Source organism: Stomoxys calcitrans, chromosome 5 (genome assembly GCF_963082655.1).
Source record: "Stomoxys calcitrans chromosome 5, idStoCalc2.1, whole genome shotgun sequence".
Classification (NCBI taxonomy): domain Eukaryota; kingdom Metazoa; phylum Arthropoda; class Insecta; order Diptera; family Muscidae; genus Stomoxys; species Stomoxys calcitrans.
The window spans coordinates 160,024,801-160,045,001 of NC_081556.1; the positions used below are offsets into that span (position 1 = coordinate 160,024,801).

Consider the following 20,201-nt stretch of genomic DNA (forward strand, 5'->3'; position numbering starts at 1 on the left):
AAGAGAGATAGACCCATTTATAAGTATACTGATCGACCCAGAATCACTTTCTGATTCGATTTAGCTATGTCCGTCTGTATGTCTGTGCGTCTGTCTGTCTGTCCGTCTGTCCTTGTTAATTTGTGTACAAACTACAGATCGCAATTTTTATCCGATCCTCTTCAAATTTGGTATGGGCGTGTTTTTCGGCCTATTGAAATTGAAAAAAAATCGGTTCAGATTTGGATATAGCTCCCATATATATGTTCGTCCGATTTGCAGTAATACTGCAATAAAATGGTCATTTATTAACCGATTTTCTCGAAATTTGGCAGGAACGATTTTTTATAACTCTCGACATTACATGTAAATTTCATAGAAATCGGTTCAGATTTAGATATAGCTCCCATATATATGTTCGACCGATTTGCAGTAATAATGCAATAAAATGGTCATTTGTTACCCGATTCTCTCGAAATTTGTTAGGAAGGATTTTCTAATGATTCTCGACATTACTGGTGAATTTCAGGGACATCGGTTCAGTATTATTTATAGCTCCCATATTTATCTTCGTCAGATTTTGGGTAATTTGCAATAATGTTGTCATTTGTCAACCGTAGTTATTACAGTTTGAACATATTTGCTCGCCGAGGTCCATCAAAAATGGTTTAGAAATGGATATTCGTCGCACATTGTACTTAAAGGTTAGGTGTAGGGTATTATACAGTCGGCACCGCCCGACTTTTGGCCATTCCTTACTGGTTGTTTTATGTTATAAGTTAGATTTGCGACTTTGCTTTAAAGAGTTAATTTTTCCAAAGATGGTTCATATAAGCCCCTTTATGTGGTCAGGAATATAAGAGTTTTAAAATTTCTTTATCGATTTTCATTTTAGTTGGCATTTTGAGATTTGGCTATATAAGCCAATTGTTGGTATTGTTCCACCTTATATCCATAAATCTCAGCTGGTGAAAAAAGGAAAAAAAATCATCTTTGTCTTCACTTCGTTATAATTAGATTCCAAATAATTGAGAAACCCCCATAAAAGAGTTAAGCGTGTACAATTGAATTTGAATATGTTATGCAGCAGTGATGCGTAATATGTACCGTGTGATTTTGCCGAAGTCAGTTTATTAGCCTTTTCACAATTAAAATATCATTTTGAAAGAGTTTAACGCACATGAGCTTAACACCTGCCCTGGTTGACATTCGCCGCTTTAATTTACATTTATAATTGTGTGCTAATTTCATCGTTGAAATGCTAATATAATCTAATCTATGGCTACGTTTTAATTAAATTTTTGAGTTTTTCAGGCGGAAATTAAAAAAAAAAAAAAAAAACGAACTGAAGAATACATATCATATACATACATATAGACATATTTATACACTTTAACTGCTCTAAAATATTTATGGGCTTTGATTGATATTGACAGGAGATATTGGATAAGAGAGGAAGCGGGACACATCACTACAAGTGTGTTGGATTACATTGCACTGAGATACCTCCTTAGCATCACCATCGCAGGAGGATACATGCAGAAGGTATGTGTGTGAAGAATATTGACTGCATTTGTGTAGGTGTGAGTTAAATGATTCATATGTAGTCAAGGATGAAAAATTTCTGCTTTGCTTTTTTATGTTTTTTTGGGGACAGCTAGGGAATGGGGATGGCACACTATGAGAGTGTCATATGGTTTTTATTTATATACATCTAGGAGGTTATATTGATGTCCTACAGTATGCAAATTAATCTACCGGATTTGTTTTGGTTTCTTGTTTTGTTTGTAGTTGGAAGTGTTTGGTTGTTACCTTAACGTTAAAACGGTTGAAACGGCGTGATACATTTGATTAGATCGTGGTTGACTAATATTGATAATTTATTTGTTTGTTTTTTTTTTTAGTTATTTTTTATTGAGAATTTTGCATGGAGTTTTGTTTCAAACAGGAAATGGGAATGGAGGGTTAACATGGAGTTACAGAGAGAATGTTCAAGATAAAGGTGAATAAGAAATGAACAGCAACGCAATAGATAAATTCATTAGTTATTGTGTGATCATGGTGATTAAATAAAGCTTCTTATAGATATAAATAAATATTTGTAATTTGTTGTTTAAATTATTAAACACAGCCCAATATAATATAGAAGTTTGCGTTATATGTTGTAGATCGGAACATGACATGATTCATAAAGGACTTTTTTGCGGAACTTGGATAAGATATTTTACGGTGTTGGTGGGTGCATTAGATTTGACACGAGCGAACTTAATGCATATTAACTTGTTTATGTTTTTTCACTTTAATTTCAATTCAATATTTTCCTCATTTGAGTTTGATTTTGAATTTAATAATTATATTGGGCTGTTTTGAATTCAATAAATAGGATATATTCTAAAATATTGTGGAGACCATAGTTGGGAAACTATTTTGTTTGCGACTTCCGAATAGTTGTGTATGAATTGAAAATTTTTCATTCGACAGTTGATGATTTAATTGAACGCATACCCGCATATACCATATTTATTGTAAGAGCAACTTTATTGTAGGTAACAACTTTTTTGATATCATTTAAGGATCTAAAACGGCAATTTAAATACTAAAGAAAAGCCGAGCATATGGTCAAAGTGATGTCCTATTAAGAGTTCTGCTTCCACATGAGTACCAAGGCTGTCGACAATAAGCCTAATGAAGTGGTCGCAAGTGTTGTTCTTCTTACAATAATATGGCGCCCCATTAAGCTATAACCAATAAGAGTCTTGTGCTCTTTCAGTTGCAATTCATAAATGTTATGACAAAATCATTGATATCATGAACATTTTTCTTTCTGTGTACATGTGGGTTCATATAAAACTTTAACACGCGAGTTATAGATTGCTGCATTAATCTGCTAATGCTGGCGACATTTGTGAGGTACTATGCCATGTAAAAACTTTTCCCCCAAGAGGTGTCGCTCTGCCGTTCGGAATTCGCTTTTAAAACGAGACCTCTTATCATTGAGCTTAAAATTGAATCGGACAGCACTCACTGATATAGTCCTGGTTCCTTAATGGAATGTTCATTGGAAAAATTGCATTGTATTATTATGCTGAAAATTATGCCTGGGCCCATTAATGTTCTACCATTTTGCAGGAATGATAATTTCAAAATTTCTGATCATTTTAATTGTAATCCAAGCCAGGAGAAGCTTGCAATGAAGGGAAAAAGCTATCCAAATCATGACGAATCGTTATCCATGTATTCTTGTTATCAAGGTACAGGTCGCATTTGTTGTCCGATTTTCACAAAATTTTGCATAAGTGTCTTTTTTGACGAACGCTATTGATTTTGAAAAAAATCGATCCAGATTTAGATATAGCTCCCATGTATATCTTTCATCCGATATGCCCTTTTAAAGCTGTAGGAGCCACAATTTTGGTATCTTTACTAAATTTGGCACGAAGTGCATTTTTCCAAGTCCCAATATATTTGCCAAATTTGCCAGATTTATATATAGCTCCTATATATATATCTTTCATCCGATAAGGTCCTTTTAAGGCGGTAGAAGGCACAATTTTGGTCCGATCTTTACCAAATTTAGCATGAGATGTTTCGTGTGACGTCTTAATACATGTGCAAAATTTCATTGAAATCGGTTCAGATTTGGATATAGCTCCCATATATAACTTTAATCCGATATGACCTATTAAGGCTGTAGAAGGCACAATTTTGATCCGATCTTTACCAAACTTGGCACGAAGTGCTTTTTGTGGCGTCCCAATATGTGTGCAAAATTTCATCAGAATCGGATCAGATTTTTATAAAGCTCCCTTATATATCTTTCATCCGACATGGTCTTTTAATTCTGTATAAGGCACAATTTTGGTCCGATCTTTACAAAATTTGGCATGGGCCGTTTTATTCAACATCCTAATATGTGTGCAAAGCTCCATAAAAATTGGTCCAGATTTAGATATAGCTCCCATATATATTTTTCATCCGATATGGCCTTTTAAGGCTGTAGAAGCCACAATTTTGGTCCGATCTCCAATACGTGCGCAAAGTTTCACCAAAATTGAATCAGATTTAGATAAAACTCCCATATATATATCTTTTATGCGTTTCGACTTTTAAGGCTGTAGAAGCCACAATTTTCGTATCATCGTAAGAAAATCCTACAAAGTTCTATTCGACATTTCAATAGGTATGCAAAATTAAAGTCTGACTAGATTTGGATAGAAGTGCTATATATTAAAAGTATTACGTATACTCGGTGGTTTAGGATATTATATAGTCGGCTCCGCCCGACTTTTGCCTTTCCTTACCGGTTTTTATTATGTATAATAGATCCAGCCATGTCCGTCCGTCTGTCGAAGTCATGTTAGCGGTCGAATGCGTAGAGATAGCTGCTTGAAATTTTGCAAAAATACTTAATATTGATGTAGGTCGTTGAGGATTGCAAAGGGGACATATCGGTTCAGAGTGGGATATAGCTCCCATGTAAACCCATCTCCCGATTTGACTTCGTGAGTCCTTACAAACCTCAATTTTTGTCCGATTTGGCTGAAATTTTCCGTGTAGTGTTCTGTTCCGACTTTCAAAAACTGTGTCAAGTACGGTTCAAATCGGTCCATAACCTGATATAGCTCCCTATAAACCGGTCGCCCGATTTGAATTCTTGAGCTATTACAAGTTGCTATTTTTGTCCGATTTGGCTGAAATTGAGCATATAGTGTTTTGTTATGACTTCCAACAACTGTGCCAAATACGGTCAAAATAGGTCTATACCCTGGTGTAGCTCCCACATAAACCGTTCTCTGGATTATCTTTGTTCGGTTCCTAGAAGCTTTAATTTTTGATGGTTTGACAGAAGTTTCGTATGTAGAATGAAATTATGCCCTTCAACTATCGATGGTGGTGGGTTTCCAAGATTCGGCCCGGCCAAACATAGCACGCTATTACTTGTTCTGTTCGTTTTTGCTGGTTTGCCAAATCGAAAGAAAAAAATGCAAAGGGCATTAACTTGCAATACAAATAAGTTAGCATCGACTTGCACGCGATAGTCTTTTGCTCTCGTATCCACCAAAACCTTGCTTTACATCTCTGCGTTATTTATTGTTAAGTGCTACCATAGCTTGGTGCCAGAATAGACGTTCATTCATTCCAATAGCATCACGTTTGACAGGCACGCCAAGCCTTCCTCCGCCGCAAGATGTTTTTTTTTTTTTTTCATTTTCCTCCTGACTACAAGGCACGAGCCAAAAACTAAAAATAATGCCAAAAAGTGAAAATTGAAGGTGAACTAAAGCTCATCGGGGATTTAAGTTTCTTTGGTCAAAGAGGCAAGGACCAAAGAAGATGTGGGGATTTGCCATGTTGTTGCCGTTTTTCTTTTCGCTGTGCTCCAAACCTAATTTGTCGACATTAACTGGGGTTTCCCTTTTTTTGTTTTTGTTTTTTATTCAATTCATATAAAATTGCAGAGAAACCCGCAAAAATTTCATAAACTTGAAAGCATATTTCGGGTATGCTTGGCTTGCCACAGCATAGTTGAGAAAGGACAAAATGTACTCTAAATAATGGAAAGGACTAAAGCGTGAGATAAAGGCTCCTTACAGCTTTCATAGTTGTTGATAATTTGGTTATAAACTCAAATCCTATAAATGGTGCAAAACTTTACCTTAAGTGATTAGGCAATTTTTGATGGGATTTTAATTAAAAATTCAAAGTATTTACAAGGCACGAGCTACCCTTTTTGTTCTCTTATACAATGCCATTTGATGTGTTTACAATTCAAAGCTTAGAACAAAATTACCTGACAGATATTATACTCGGAGGACAAGTTACACCCATTAAGTTCGGAATCCCAATCAAATGCTATTCACTAAAAACTGGAATTTGTTGTGAGAGGACTGTTTTGATGAAACAAACTTTTTACATGACAAAAAAAAAAAAAAAAAAATAATTAGTGACCGAAAACATCTATGGAGGTGTCACGGCAAAAAGTTTGCAAGGCCGAAGCTGGCTGATACAATTAAGCAGTACTCGCTTGGCTTGGGAAAATGAGAGGCATGCTCATCAAATCATTAAGATATTCTAAGAAGATAAAATGATTTATCGATGTCCGTGTGACTGTCGGTCCGTCCATCTGTTCTGAGCACGCTACACCCTCCACAAATTGATATATCAAGCTGAAATTTGGCTTAAATGCATAATTTTCAATAGGTTAGTAAAGTTCCCAGGGTTTGAAATATGTTTTAGACTGCTTAACCGTAATACGGTCCTGCAGGCGGAGATCTAGGCGATCACGGAATGCGTGAGGTTGTGTAGTGTTAACGCGAGGACATCGAGTATAAACATCTTTACGGACAGTAAAATTGCCATAAGGGCAATAACAACCAGGACGGTAAGGTCACGAACAGTCTTGCAGTGTAAGAAGGAGATTAACACCTTCTCTGGGAATGGGTGAATCCGCATCGTTTGGGTGCCGGGCCATAGCTTTGCAACTGGGAATGAGAAAGCAGACGATTTGGCAGTAAAGGGCAGAGAACTGCCGTCAATAAACTTGGTTAACCCGAAGTCGTTCGGGTCGACGCAGTCCAAGGTTAGGGCGTGGGCTGCGAATATGCATGTAACCCTGGGGAACAGCGGAACGTTAGGTAGGTTGGCGAGAATTCCATGGGAAGATCCAGATCGTGAGAAGACGAGGCTATTACTGAAAGGAAGTAAGACGGTATCATAACGGGACACATAGGACTACGAACTCTCTTATGTAAAATCGGTGCGACCAGTGATAGCATGTGTAGGGCATGCGGGGAAGATGATGAGACTTTTCGGCATTGCATATGTCATTGCTTGGCTTTCTCGTCTAACAGATACCGGCACTTAGGTAGGGCACAATACCAAACATGAACCAACTTTTCTTCTTCGAGATTTTTATACCCTACACCACTACTGTGGTACAGGGTATTATAGATTTGTGCGTTTGTTTGCAAAGCTAAGACGGAGAAGAGCTAGACCCATCGATAAGTGTACGAATCGGCTTAGAATCACTTCCTGAGGCTTAGAATAACTTCCTAAGGCTGAAGCAGGCACAATTTTGTACCGATCTTTACAAAATTTGGCGTGGAGCGTTTTATTCAACGTCCTCATATGTGTGCAATGTTCCATAGCAATTGGTCCAGATTTATATATAGCTCCCATATATATCTTTCATCCGATATGGTCTTTTAAGGCTGTAGCAGGCACAATTTTGGTCCGACCTTTTCAAAATTTGGCATGGGCCATTTTATTTAATGTCCCCACATGTGTGCAAAGTTTCATAAAAATCGGTTCAAATTTAGATGTAGCTCCCATATATATTCTTCATCCGATATGGCCTTTTAAGGCTGCACAATTTTGATCCGATCTCTACAAAATTTTTCATGGTTTAATTGACTTCTCAATACGTGTGCAAAATTTCATCAAAATCGATTTAGATAAAACTCCCCTATATATGTTTTATGCGTTTCGACTTTTAAGGCTGTAGAAGCCACAATTTTCGTACCATCGTACGAAAATCGCATAAGGTTCTATTCGATATTTCAAAAGGTATGCAACATTAAAGTCTGACTAAATTTGGATATAAATTCTATCTATTTAGGTAATACGTATACTCAGTGGTGTAGGGTATTATATTGTCGGCTCCGCCCGACTTTTGCCTTTCCTTATTGGTTTTTTTTTTTTATTTTGAGCGGACAACAAGCCGATTACTGGTTAAGGTGTATGTCCATAGTGGCATGGGGCGAATAAGTATACGCACCCTCTTTTCAACATAACCGAACCTAGTAAAGTTCTTGAATGGATCAAATGTTCTGAAAGCATATGAGTATACAAAGTTTCGAACGACTGAACCTAATGCTCTTTTGCTTGTCGGTTGTTTTTTTAATTGGGTTGCCTAAAAAGTAACTGCGGATTTTTTAAAAGAAAGTAAATGCATTTTTAATAAAACTTAGAATGAACTTTAATCAAATATATAATTGTCATTTTGTTCGATAACCTTTTGCCATCTTCCTGGCAAATTTAGTATTCCACGCTCATAGAACTTCTGGCCTTTATCTGCAAAAAACTGAACCAAGTGCGATTTTATAGCCTCATCATTGCCGAAAGTTTTACCATTTAAGGAGTTCTGCAAAGATCGAAATAAATGGTAGTCTGATGGTGCAAGGTCAGGGGTATATGGAGGATGCATCAAAAGTTCCCAGCCAAGCTCACTCAGTTTTTGGCGAGTGACCAAAGATGTGTGCGGTCTAGCGTTGTCCTGGTGGAATATGACACCTTTACGATTGACCAATTCTGGCCGCTTCTCCTTGATGGCTGTTTTCAATTTGTCCAATTGTTGACAGTAAACATCCGAATAAATCGTTTGGTTCCTTGGAAGCAGCTCAAAATATACCACACCCTTCCAATCCCACCAAACAGGCAGCATAATCTTCTTTTGGTGGATATCAGCCTTTGAAGTGGTTTGAGCTGGTTCACCATGCTTGGACCATGATCGTTTTCGACTAACGTTGTTGTTAACAATCCATTTTTCATCTCCAGTTATGATTCGTTTTAAAAACGGATCGAATTCGTTGCGTTGAAGGTGCATATCACAAGCGTTGATTCGGTTTGTTAAATTAATTTCTTTCAATACATGTGGTACCCATATTAAAATTGACGCCAAACAAACAAATGAAAACAAAATTTCGTGCACTTTTTTCCTAAAGCAAGCTAAAAGTAACAGCTGATAGCTGACAGAAGAAAGAATGCAATTACAGAGTCATAAGCCTTTGAAAAAATTTGTTAACGCCGACTATATTACTACTATATTACCGACAATTTCTTTTTGGCCAACCCAATATTTGCAACTTTGAATTTTTTTCATCGACAATTAGAGCGCTTTCGCTTGAATTCAAGCTAACAAATTATTAGTGTTGAGTTATTTAAAATGTGCTCCAAAACTTTTTAAATATGAATGATAGAATAATGAAATGTTAACTTTTAAATAACACAACTGCCTGGCATTATGTTGGCTTTCCCTTGTTGATTTAGCTTTTCTTTCCGCAAGAGGGCTGGAGGAGGAGTTCATACGCACGCTAATGAATTATTCATTTGTTGCCTTTATACAATAATCAGAAGCAAATAATGTTGTGGTGTGTTAGATGCTATGACTTTCGCTTTTTACCAGTGCCCCTCATTCATATTTTAATGCAATTAGTTGGAGTGAATTTCTCTGATTATTTATTTAATCGTTGTTCATTTATCCATTATCATTTTTAATCTTCAAAATGCTTTAAATTGGTTTGAAACAAAAAATTACAGAAATACTTTTCCATTCACTACTTTAATGTAAAGCAAAAATTTTGCTATCGACCCATATCTCCATTTCTATTAAAATTTCATATGAATTGCATTCAAACTTAATTTTGATAATAACTTTTATGTTAAACAAACCTTGATTGATATGTCTATCGAAACTTAATATTAAAAAAAGGTGTAAAAAAAGGTCTTTCCATGAATAATGTCATCAATAAATGTGTTTAAAAACTATAGCATGGGCCGCATCAGCGTTATGAAACTATATTTCCAGGAAATTAAAATTTAAGTTTACTTTTTCTTAAATTTTCCTAAAATTAAGGCAATAGAATTTCCTTCACATAAAGCGAATGTTAATAGGCTTCCATGTTCGCCTTTACATTGGTGATTTCATCACACGATTTAGTTTAAATCGTGCATACACTTTTAAATCACCTACACAACAAAAGTCCTCTGGTTATCCTTTCAACAGGATAGCCAAAATATACCATGAACGGCAATGTCATTATTAAATGACCAAACTCCCCTTGACATCCGGCAATGGCCTGTGGCCCATTAAGCTGCAAAAGGCCAATAAGTGGCCACTGTGTCGTCCGAGCGAGATAAGGTAAAAAAGTCTTTAACTTTAATTTCTAAAATTAAGTGACACAATAAAATCCAATAAATCTTGACACATTAGAAAGCTGCTCTCAAAATGTCAACATTACTTTTCAATATCGCTTTAATGAAAATTGACCGGAGTGAAGAGAAATATTTTTCATTTGTGTGTGAAAAGATTCAATGGAGTGGCAAAAACCAACAGATACGATATGAGAATTCTTTTGCTTTTATTTACCCACTCGCTTTTTTTGTTCTTGCTACAATTCTCATTTTTACCCACCCGCAATGTGGCATCTAACAACAGCGACAGCGACAGCCACAGCAATAACAATAACTACAACAACATCATCGACATAATGATGTGATATCTGATACATTCATTACTATTGAAAAGGAAAAACTAACATTTCACATTTCATTTCATGGATTCCGTTTTGTTTTCTCATCGGTTTGGTTTTTTTCTGTTTTTTTTTTGTTCAATGGGCACTCTGCGTTTTATACTTTTCGGTTGAACATCGAACACTGCAGCTGTGCACAAGTTGCTGTAGAAAGTCTTTTTCCAAGCATTGGCCCCATACATTTAATAACTCGACCACAATATTTTGCTCTTTTCTAAGCGGGGAAAGACAAATGGCAGTTAGCTACTAGGGCTCAGTTGACCTACTAAACGCAGTGGAGAGTAAAAGGGAATTCAAGGACATGGCGCTGTTCATGCATGCACAGTGCAAACATATTATTTTTCAGCATTTCTAGGATTCCCTTAAGCCTGCATGTTCATCCTCCATCAGCACCATGATTAGCAACCCATAATAATACCATATAACAAAAAAAAAAAAGAAAAAAAAGATTATACCCAGTCTATATATTGGATAATCCTATTATTGCTGAACATAATAAAATAGTGAAATACAAAATATAGCGATCTTTGAATTCTTCGCTCATATTTTTTTTTTTTTGAGAAAATTTGTAAACCTATATTGCTCACAAATTATTCGTTGGCTATTCGAAGCCAAAAACACGCTGCCATTCTCAAACCCTACGCCACTGCTGTGACACAGGGCATTGTAACTAAGTGCAACCAGAAGGAAGAGAGCTAGACCAAAGAAGCTAGACTGTTTGATTGATAAGTATGCCGTTGGACACAGAATCACTTTCTAGTTCGATTTAGCTATCATCCGTCCACCTGTCCGTTCGTCCGTCTGTCCACGTTCATTTCTAAACAAAGCACAGATCGCAATTTTCATCCGATCGTCTTTAAATTTGACATAAGTTTTGGCCTAGAAACGAAGCCTATTGAAAGGTGCTCATTTTCGTTTCTCTTTTTGGCAATTATGTATGCATGCACATGTAAAAATTAAAAAAGAGAGCATGATTTTAGGTTCGTCATAGTTTTTTCTGCAGAATTTCCTAAATATTAAATATGTGTATCACAAAATTTTATTATACCCTCCACTTAGTTTATTATTCCGTTTGTAAAACCTCCAAATATTCGTCTAAGACCCCATAAAGAATATATATTCTTGATCGTTATGATATTTAATGTCGATCTAGCCATTTTCGTTCGTCTGTTCGTGCGTCCGTCCGTCTACGGAAAGCACGCAAACTTCCGAAGAGGTAAAGCTAGGCGCTTGAAATTTTGCTCAAATACTTCTTATTAGTGTAGATCGGTTGGGATTGTAAGTGTGCTACATAGATTCATGTTTTGGTATAGCTGCCATATAAACCGATCTGGGATCTTGACTTCTTGAGCCTCCAGAAGACGCAATTGCTATCCGATTTGGCAGAAATTTCGCACGAAGTGTTTTGATAAGACTTCCAACAATTGTGCCATGAATGGTCTATATCGGTTCATTACCTGATATAGCTCCCATATAAACCGGTCTCCCGACTATAATTCTTGAGCATGTAGAGAGCGCAATTCATATCCAAACTAAATATGGCCGCAATCGGTTTATAAATTGGCATAGCTCCAATAGCATGGCAATTTTTATACCCACCACCGAAGGATGGGGGTATATTCATTTTGTCATTCGGTTTGCAACACATCGAAATATCCATTTCCGACCCTATAAAGTATATATATTCTTGATCAGCGTAAAAATCTAAGACGATATAGCCATGTTCGTCCGTCTGTCCGTCCGTCTGTCCGTCCGTCTGTCCATCCGTCCGCCTGTTGAAATCACGCTACAGTCTTTAAAAATAGAGATATTGAGCTGAAACTTTGCACAGATTCTTCTTTTGTCCATCAGCAGGTTAAGTTCGAAGATGGGCTATTTCAGACTATATCTTGATATAGCCCCCATATAGACCGATCCGCCGATTTAGGGTCTTATGCCCATAAAAACCACATTTATTATCCAATTTTGCTGAAATTTGGGACAGTGAGTTGTGTTAGGCCCTTCGACATTCTTCGTCAATTTGGCCCAGATCGGCCCTGATTTGGATATAGCTGCCATATAGACCGATCCGCCGATTTAGGTTCTTAGGCTCATAAAAGCCATATTAATTATCCGATTTCCCTGAAATTTGGGACAGTGAGTTGTATTAGGCCCTTCGACATTTTTCTTCAATTTGGCCCAGATCGGTCCAGATTTGGATATAGCTGCAATAGAAACCGATCACTCGATTTAAGGTTTTTTGGCCATAAAAGGCGCATTTATTGTTCGATTTCGCCGAAATTTGGGACAGTGAGTTGTGTTAGACTCTTCGACATTTTTCTGAAACCTGGCCCAAATCGGTCCAGATTTGGATATAGCTGCCATATAGACCATAAAAGGCGCATTTATTGTCCGATTTCGAAATTTGAGATAGTGAGTAAGGTTAAGCCATTCGACACACTTCTACAATATGGCACAGATCGGTTCAGATTTGGATGTAGATGCTATATTGACCGATCTCTTGATTTAAGGTTTTGGGCCCATAAGAGGCGCATTTATTGTCTGATGTCGCCGAAATTTGGGACAGTGAGTTGCGTTAGGCCCTTCGACTTCATTCTTCAATTTCGCCCAGATCGGTTCAGATTTGAATATAGCTGCCATATAGACCGACCCATAAAAGGCGCATTTTTTAACCGATTTCGCCGAAATTTGGGACAGTGAGTTGTGTTGGGCCCTTCAACATTCTTCTTCAATTTGGCTTAGCTCGGTTCAGATTTGGATATAGCTGCCATATAGACCGACCTATCGGTTTATGGTTTTAGGACCATAAAAAGCATATTTATTGCCCGATTTCGCCGAAATTTGGGACAGTGAGATTTGTTAGGCTCTTCGACATTTTTCTGAAACTGGTCCAAGTCGGTCCATATTTGGATATAGCTGCCATATAGACCGATATCTCGATTTTAAGTCTTGGCCCCATAAAAGGCGCATCTATAATCCGATTTCACTGAAATATGACACAATGACTTATGTTAGGCTTTTCGTCATCCGTGTCATATATGGTTCAGATGGGTTTATTTCTAGATATAGCTACTTTTAAGACCAATATTTTTTTTTTATACACAATTGAACAATAACTTGTACTTATAAGTATTTGGTCCAAATCGGAACATATAAGGTATGCATTTTTCACCGGATTTTGACGAAAGGTGGTTTACATATATACTCGAGGTAGTGGGTATTCAAAGTTCGGCCCGGTCGAACTTAACGCCTTTATACTTCTTATCCATTATCTTTTGTTTCCAATATAAAGAGATATCGGGCAAATAACTTGACAAATGCGTTCCATGGTGGAGGGTATATAATATTCGGCTCAGCTGAACTTAGCACACTTTTGCTTGTTTTTTTTTTTTTTTAATTGCTTCTAAATATGTACTTTTGGGACAGAAAGAGTACCTTTAAGTTTCATATATACAATAGATATCAAGAATATTGGAGTGCGGGTACACAAAATGTATCTTTGGAAAACTTCTTCCTTACAGATTACAAAAATGTGTGATGAAAATGTAAGTAAAAAAACCCCCCAAAATGTTTTGGTTCTAACCCTAACCAAAGTCGAAGACGGCCACCATTGCGCAGAGGTTAGCAAATTTGAGAGGTATCTAGCCAAGTATCTTTACGAAGTGGTGTTGCTAAATGATTCGCCATTCGAACTCTTCACATCGGTGAGCTAAAACTTTAATCGGACTGCACTCTGTTATAAGGGAGAAGAAGTCGAGTCAAGTAACTAGGGGAAACGCCCACCCTAAAAATCCCCAAACGGCCATATAGACGGATCGGTATAATATGGGACTTAAATGAAAGATACCTGGGAGTTGAGCACGAATCTCATTTTAAAATTCAGAGGCCAAGTATCTGGGGTCCATGTCGCTCCCAAAGCTTTCTAGAGGGTCAATAAATCAAATAAGGCGGTTTAAGCATGAGGTATCTGTTTCTAAATATGAACTGATATTGCCCCCTTACAATCTCCAAGCGATGTGCATAATGCAAATTCGAAAGTTGGATGGACTTGATTCGATCGGCTAACAAGTGAGTATATCTATGTTATGGTGGCACCTTTCGTTAAGCGAGAAATACTCGCCTCTTTAGACAAAAAAAGCTTCGAAAGCATCCGAATTGTTAGAAAAATTCTTAGTGCTTCAAAGGGTACTAAATCCGTTGCGAGGGTACTATGGTACTCCTCGGGTGGAAAAGTACTAAGGTCCTGACCTTTCCATCCCCGATTTATGCTCATTTTCTTTGTTTCTTTAGTGGCTCCCCGACGAAGATTGTTCATTCTTCATTCGCATGTTGGTTGGGGCACTTAGGATAGCTAGCAGCGGACTAGTCAAACAATTTCTTCACTATCCAAGGCATTGGTTGTTGTTGGCTTCGTTCGTTGATGGTTATGTTTGTGTGTGCGTGTAACAAAGTAGAGTTGTTTTTACATATGTTTAATATTCGTCCGATAATACGACAATAATTTGGTCTTGGTATGACTTCCGACATTACTGTTGAATTTCTTGTAATCAGTTCGGATGTAGCTCCCCTTTATATGTTCACCCGATTTGGACTAATTTGGTAATTTTTTCGAATCCGGAATCATGATCTTCCTTTACATGTACTAAAATATATTGTATATAATTGCCAAAAAAATAAATAAACACTTTCTTTTAAGTGGCTTTTAGTCCAGAGAATGCATCATATATTTCTCAACCGATCTCCATGAAATTTGGCAAAAAAATTTTTTAAGATTTTTGGTGGATTTCATAGAAAACAGTTCAGATTTAGATATAGCTCTCGTATGTATGACATTCTTCTAGAGTTTTTGTAAGCGAATTTTTCAACTAATCTCCTGAATTTCTTGCACGATGTCCAAAAGAATTTAAAAATATTTTGAAAAATCGAGCGACTTTAGAAATATTTTTACCTGCTGCTCTTTGTGACAAGTTTAAAAAATATATATTTTCAGAAATTTTTTCGCTTGCTGCGCTTTCTGATACGCACAAAAATGATTAAAAAAATATCATTAAAAAATCGCGCCATTTTTCGAAATATTTTTAACTGCGAAGCTTTCTGATACGTCACATAAAAAATAGCGAAGCAGGTAAAAATATTTTTTTTTTAAATCGCGCGATTTTTGAAAATAAATTTCGTCTTTCTTTAGATTATCACAAATTATGGGCTGGTAGAGTGTAATAATTGTAAGTATTTCGTTCATAAAAGATACAGTATTCTCAAATGGAGCTAAGAATAGCCAGATAGAAGCCAGGCAACACTGATTAACAAAAATTTTTTTTTACCCTACTTTGGATGCTCGTGCGAAATTTTACCATAACTTTTCTTTATACTGGTGCACAAGCATACTGAACATAGAGAACACTTTACAACATATGAACATGCCATATCATGGAATCTTTATTAATTATCATCAACATGTCGTTTGATATGTTTTTCGTTGCTTAGTGTAATCGGTAGTTTTATGCTCCAACGAATGGCAGATTGGCAGTTTTCACAATAGAACGGATGTATACGAAGTTTGCACCATCGCAAAGTCAGGTAAATTTATTTTTATTTTTTACTCACACCACCTTGGCACAAAATCCATGGGGAAATTTTGTAAATTTGAAAATATTCATATTCGATAATTAAGTGTTAACATACATTTTCATTAGAAATTTCTCTAAAGTTGCCAAACAGGATGTTGGCGTACCGCAAACAAAATAGTTTCCACATTAATGGTGTTTTGCAATGACATTGCCAGAGCTGGCCAAGTGGACCACTCGAGGCTATTGTCAATATATATCCCACACATACACAAACAAACAAACGAAAGAGCAAGAAGGGAAAAAGGTCATGGAGGAAACTCACCTGTCTGACTGTACTGCTGAACCAGAAGCCGGCTTTAGGCTTTTAATTGCTTTCAGCCACTTTGTTTTCATCGATGGCGCAGTGGCTGCCGAAAGTTTACGTTCGCCGCGCGGTGACCCCGGATCGAGTTTGCTCACGAACAACTCTTTCTGTAATTAACCAAGAGAAGATATATACAATTAGCACTTTGGCAACATCAATGTCAACATTATAGGCACGAACATCATTATCGGCTACTCTACCAACAATTCAACACTACACACACATAATCAAGGACACTAACATACATCGATGCATGGGTAATAAAATAATGCAAAAATTCAAATAAATGGCTTTATTCTATGTTGACAATTTTGGTTGTTTGCAGGGGAAGCGGAGTTTAATGCTTCCATCAAATTATGACGTATCTCTATCAAAATAGCACATATTTGGGGGGACATTAGTTTTATTACAAAAATCATTTTATGTGAAACCAACTTTTTGTTCTAGTTGGTACGCTGACTTCTATATATAGGAGTTTAAACTTATTTGTAGTTGAGGTCTGGAAGAAGCCCAAAACTTTTTGCCTCTTTATGAGAAAAATAAATATTTTGTTCTCTGAGTAATTGTATGAAAATAAAACGCTTCTGTTTTAATTTCACACTAGCTTGGCTAGAAATCCATCATGCGATAAAATAAGTCCAAATTAAATTTTCTGCTTCGCCAGGTTTATTTTTGTTTCAAGGATTTACACTTCATTGGACGGAGGAAGGCAAACACGTGCATAGATATGTAAGTTTGAAATGCATTTCGGCGATAATTGAATTTTTATTTCCACACATTTATCCTGTCGTTTTGCATTGCTGTCGGTGTATTCAGGTCGTAGAGTATGTGCCATTGTTTTCCCACTAAATGAATGTGTTGTGTTGGCATGCATGCCTACGAGGCATATGAATAGACAACATGAGGAGAAAGTAACAACCACACAATGCCACAAACAACAACATTAATGTCCATCTGGAATAAATGTGACACTTTGAGTTGACCACATGAGTTGCTGTCACTCCAGGCATACTCATTAACTGCCTGCCCATCTGGATGTGGATGTGTGTGTGTGTGTGTTTATCGCATTTTTTGTGTTGTTGTGACAAAATGTTGTTTGGCCACTGCTACCCAACACCATCGTACAGGCACACATACCATGATAAGGAACAAAATGAAATGAAAATTATGAAAATGCAGAAGTAAATGCGTGTAATTAAGTCATTAATGACACTTGCAGCATATACTCAAGGTCATATCGCGCTTATTTGTTACAAACCAAGAACTAATGAATGAGAAAACCATGCAATACAGGTGTTCTAAGTTAAACAGGCATCTCTGCAACATCGGTAATAGTAAAAATGTATCATGTTCCAAATAGGTGGTAATTTTTGCATGCATTAAAAATTTGATATTGAATGTCGTTAAGGATTTTCTTCTCGAATTTGTGATTGTTAAATATTGTGTTTAGTATAACCTTACTACTATACTTTTTATTAAAACTCGAATAGAAAAACTATGGAAAGAATAAAATTCATGCAATTTTTCTTTGCTTTAACTTGCTTAAATTTTTTAGATAAAACTTTTACTTAAAAACAATATTTTCCAAGATTTTTACATTTCAAAGTGTTGCAAAAGTTGTTGATAATAAATTTCGATTTTTAATAAACATGATCTTGATTTCTTTTTCACCTAACAACCCATAAAGTTTACTAAGGCCAAATAAAGTTGGTCCACAGTGACGTATAAGTGATATGGCCTCTTTAAGAGTTGCCGTAGCTCATACGCACAGATGTACGCTGTAGTCATGAAAACTTTCTTCATTTTATAACTACACTTCCAAAGTAGAAAAGTCGGTGCATTTGACTGCATAACAAAAACAGAAGGAGCTAATAATGAAAATTTCCTAATGAGGTCAATGAAAAATTTCTCAGAAATGAAAAAAGAAATTTTTGTTGAATTTTCTTTAAAAATTTTCCCAACACCATGAAAGACATATTTTTATTAAATCTTTTTTTTTTCTTCCTGAGCGATTATACATCCAAAAAAGAAACTTTTGGTGTCCATGACATAAAATACTACTTGCAGACCAAAATAGTAAACTTCGCGTTCTGATTGTTTTAAATATAGAAACGATACGATTATTTCAATAGTTTCACGACAATTTATGGTAGAACATGACATTAATGAGCAAATTTCAAATTTTGCCCATGAACATTCCATTAAGGAACAGGAGCAAACTTCTCACATATCAATGAGTGCAGTCCGGTTCAAGTTTAAGCTCAATGATAAGGAAGCTCCTTTTTATAGCCGAGCCCGAACAGCGTGCCGCAGTGCGACACCTCTTTTGAGGAGAAGTTTTTACATGGCATAGTACCTCACAAATGTCCCCAGCATTAGGAGGGAAAACAACCGCTGAAAGTTTCATGATGGTCTCGCCAGGATTTGAACCCAAGCGTTCAGCGTCATAGGCGGACATGCTGACCTCTGCGCTACGGTGGCTTCCTAGTTTTTTATTTATCTATTTTTATTCATCCGCTGTAAGCCAATAAATTTGGAATACCTCCTACTGGGATTAAGTAATTAATAGTGGATATCCGTTAAAGACTCGCTTAGACAATTTACAGTCCATTATAATTCAACAGTTACGACAAACTTAAGCTTATATTGGGAATTGAACCCAAAACCTCCTCGCTGGTACTACGAGTACGCCACCAACTCAGCCAATGGGTTGCTCATCTCTTACTTAACTCGAGATAGAAATTTGAGAGTATTTTGCTATACAATGCAAATTGCAAATTTTGCCCATGACCATTCCACAAAGGAACAGGGGCAAACTTCTCACATATGAGTGCAGTCCGATTAAAGTTTAAGCTCAATGATAAGGGTCTCCTTTTTAAAGCCGAGTTCAAACGGCGTGCCGCAGTGGAGAGATACCTCTTTGGAGGGAAGTTTTACATGGCATAGTTCCTCACAAATGTTGCCAGCATTAGAAGGGGAAAACCACCGATGAAAATTTTTTTCTGAGGATTCGAACCCAGGCGTTTAGCGTCATAGGCGGACATACTAACCTCTACGCTACGGCGGCTCCTATACAATAGTCGCATTTTTTCCACCCTTGCAGTACTTCATACTGTCAACCCAATACTCAAAACATTTTCGTACACAGTGAACTTTTTAACGAAATATTATGGCAATCGTTTAATGATAACCCATGCCAATACTACATCTTAAGTTGGCTGTAATACATTCTAAAGCATAAAGTTGAAATTCCTCAACAAAGTACACATTCACATGGCATTTGTGGTTAAAACATGAATTGTACTGCGACTAGATGCCCAAGCGCCTCGATCTTCTGAGCTTTTTCTTCAATTTCTGGCACCCAGATCCGAGATGTCGCTCTCCACTCCATGGTCACCCACCGGAGTTATGGTCTTCCCATTTTGCGTTTTCTTTTATGGTCATCTTCAAAAGACTTCTTTGCTGGAGTTTCTTGATCAATTCTGAGAACATGACCTAGCCAAACGTTGTATTTTGATGTGTTTAACTATGCTATCCTCGTCATTCAGCTCGTGGTTCATACGACACCTATGTTCTCCATTAACGCAAATCGGTCCATTTATGTTACAAAGGATTTTTTCTCAAACACCCCAAGTACTACCTCATATGCTTACGTAAGTACCCATGATTCGAAGCCATATAATAGCAAGGGTAGCATCAGTGTCTTGTATAGTGTAATTTTTGTCAGTCGAGAGGTGGCTTTGCTCCTCATCTGCTTTCTCAGTCTAGAATAGCATCTGTTATCCAATATTATCTTTCGTTTTATTTCAAAACTGGTGTCTTTTTTTCGGTTACGGCGGTGCCGAGGTAGATAAAGTTGCTGAGGTTATTTTCTGTTGTAGAGGTTATTTTCTGTTGTAACTGACGAGCGTCAATGAACAAGAGTCATCTTGCAAAGTCGAAGATCTCTTTTGTTACCCAATTGTCAAAAAATTTTCGACA

At 36.7% G+C, this 20,201-nt stretch overlaps 1 protein-coding gene across 1 annotated transcript in view; it reads right to left on the reverse strand.

Moving 5' to 3' along the window:
- The window catches only part of LOC106081914 (uncharacterized), a 380,832-nt gene that overhangs the window by 95,915 nt on the left and 264,716 nt on the right, over window positions 1-20,201 (reverse strand). Inside the window, 1 exon segment of the mRNA XM_013244184.2 lies at window positions 16,179-16,327. Within this exon segment, the coding sequence (XP_013099638.2) occupies window positions 16,179-16,327 (149 nt within the window).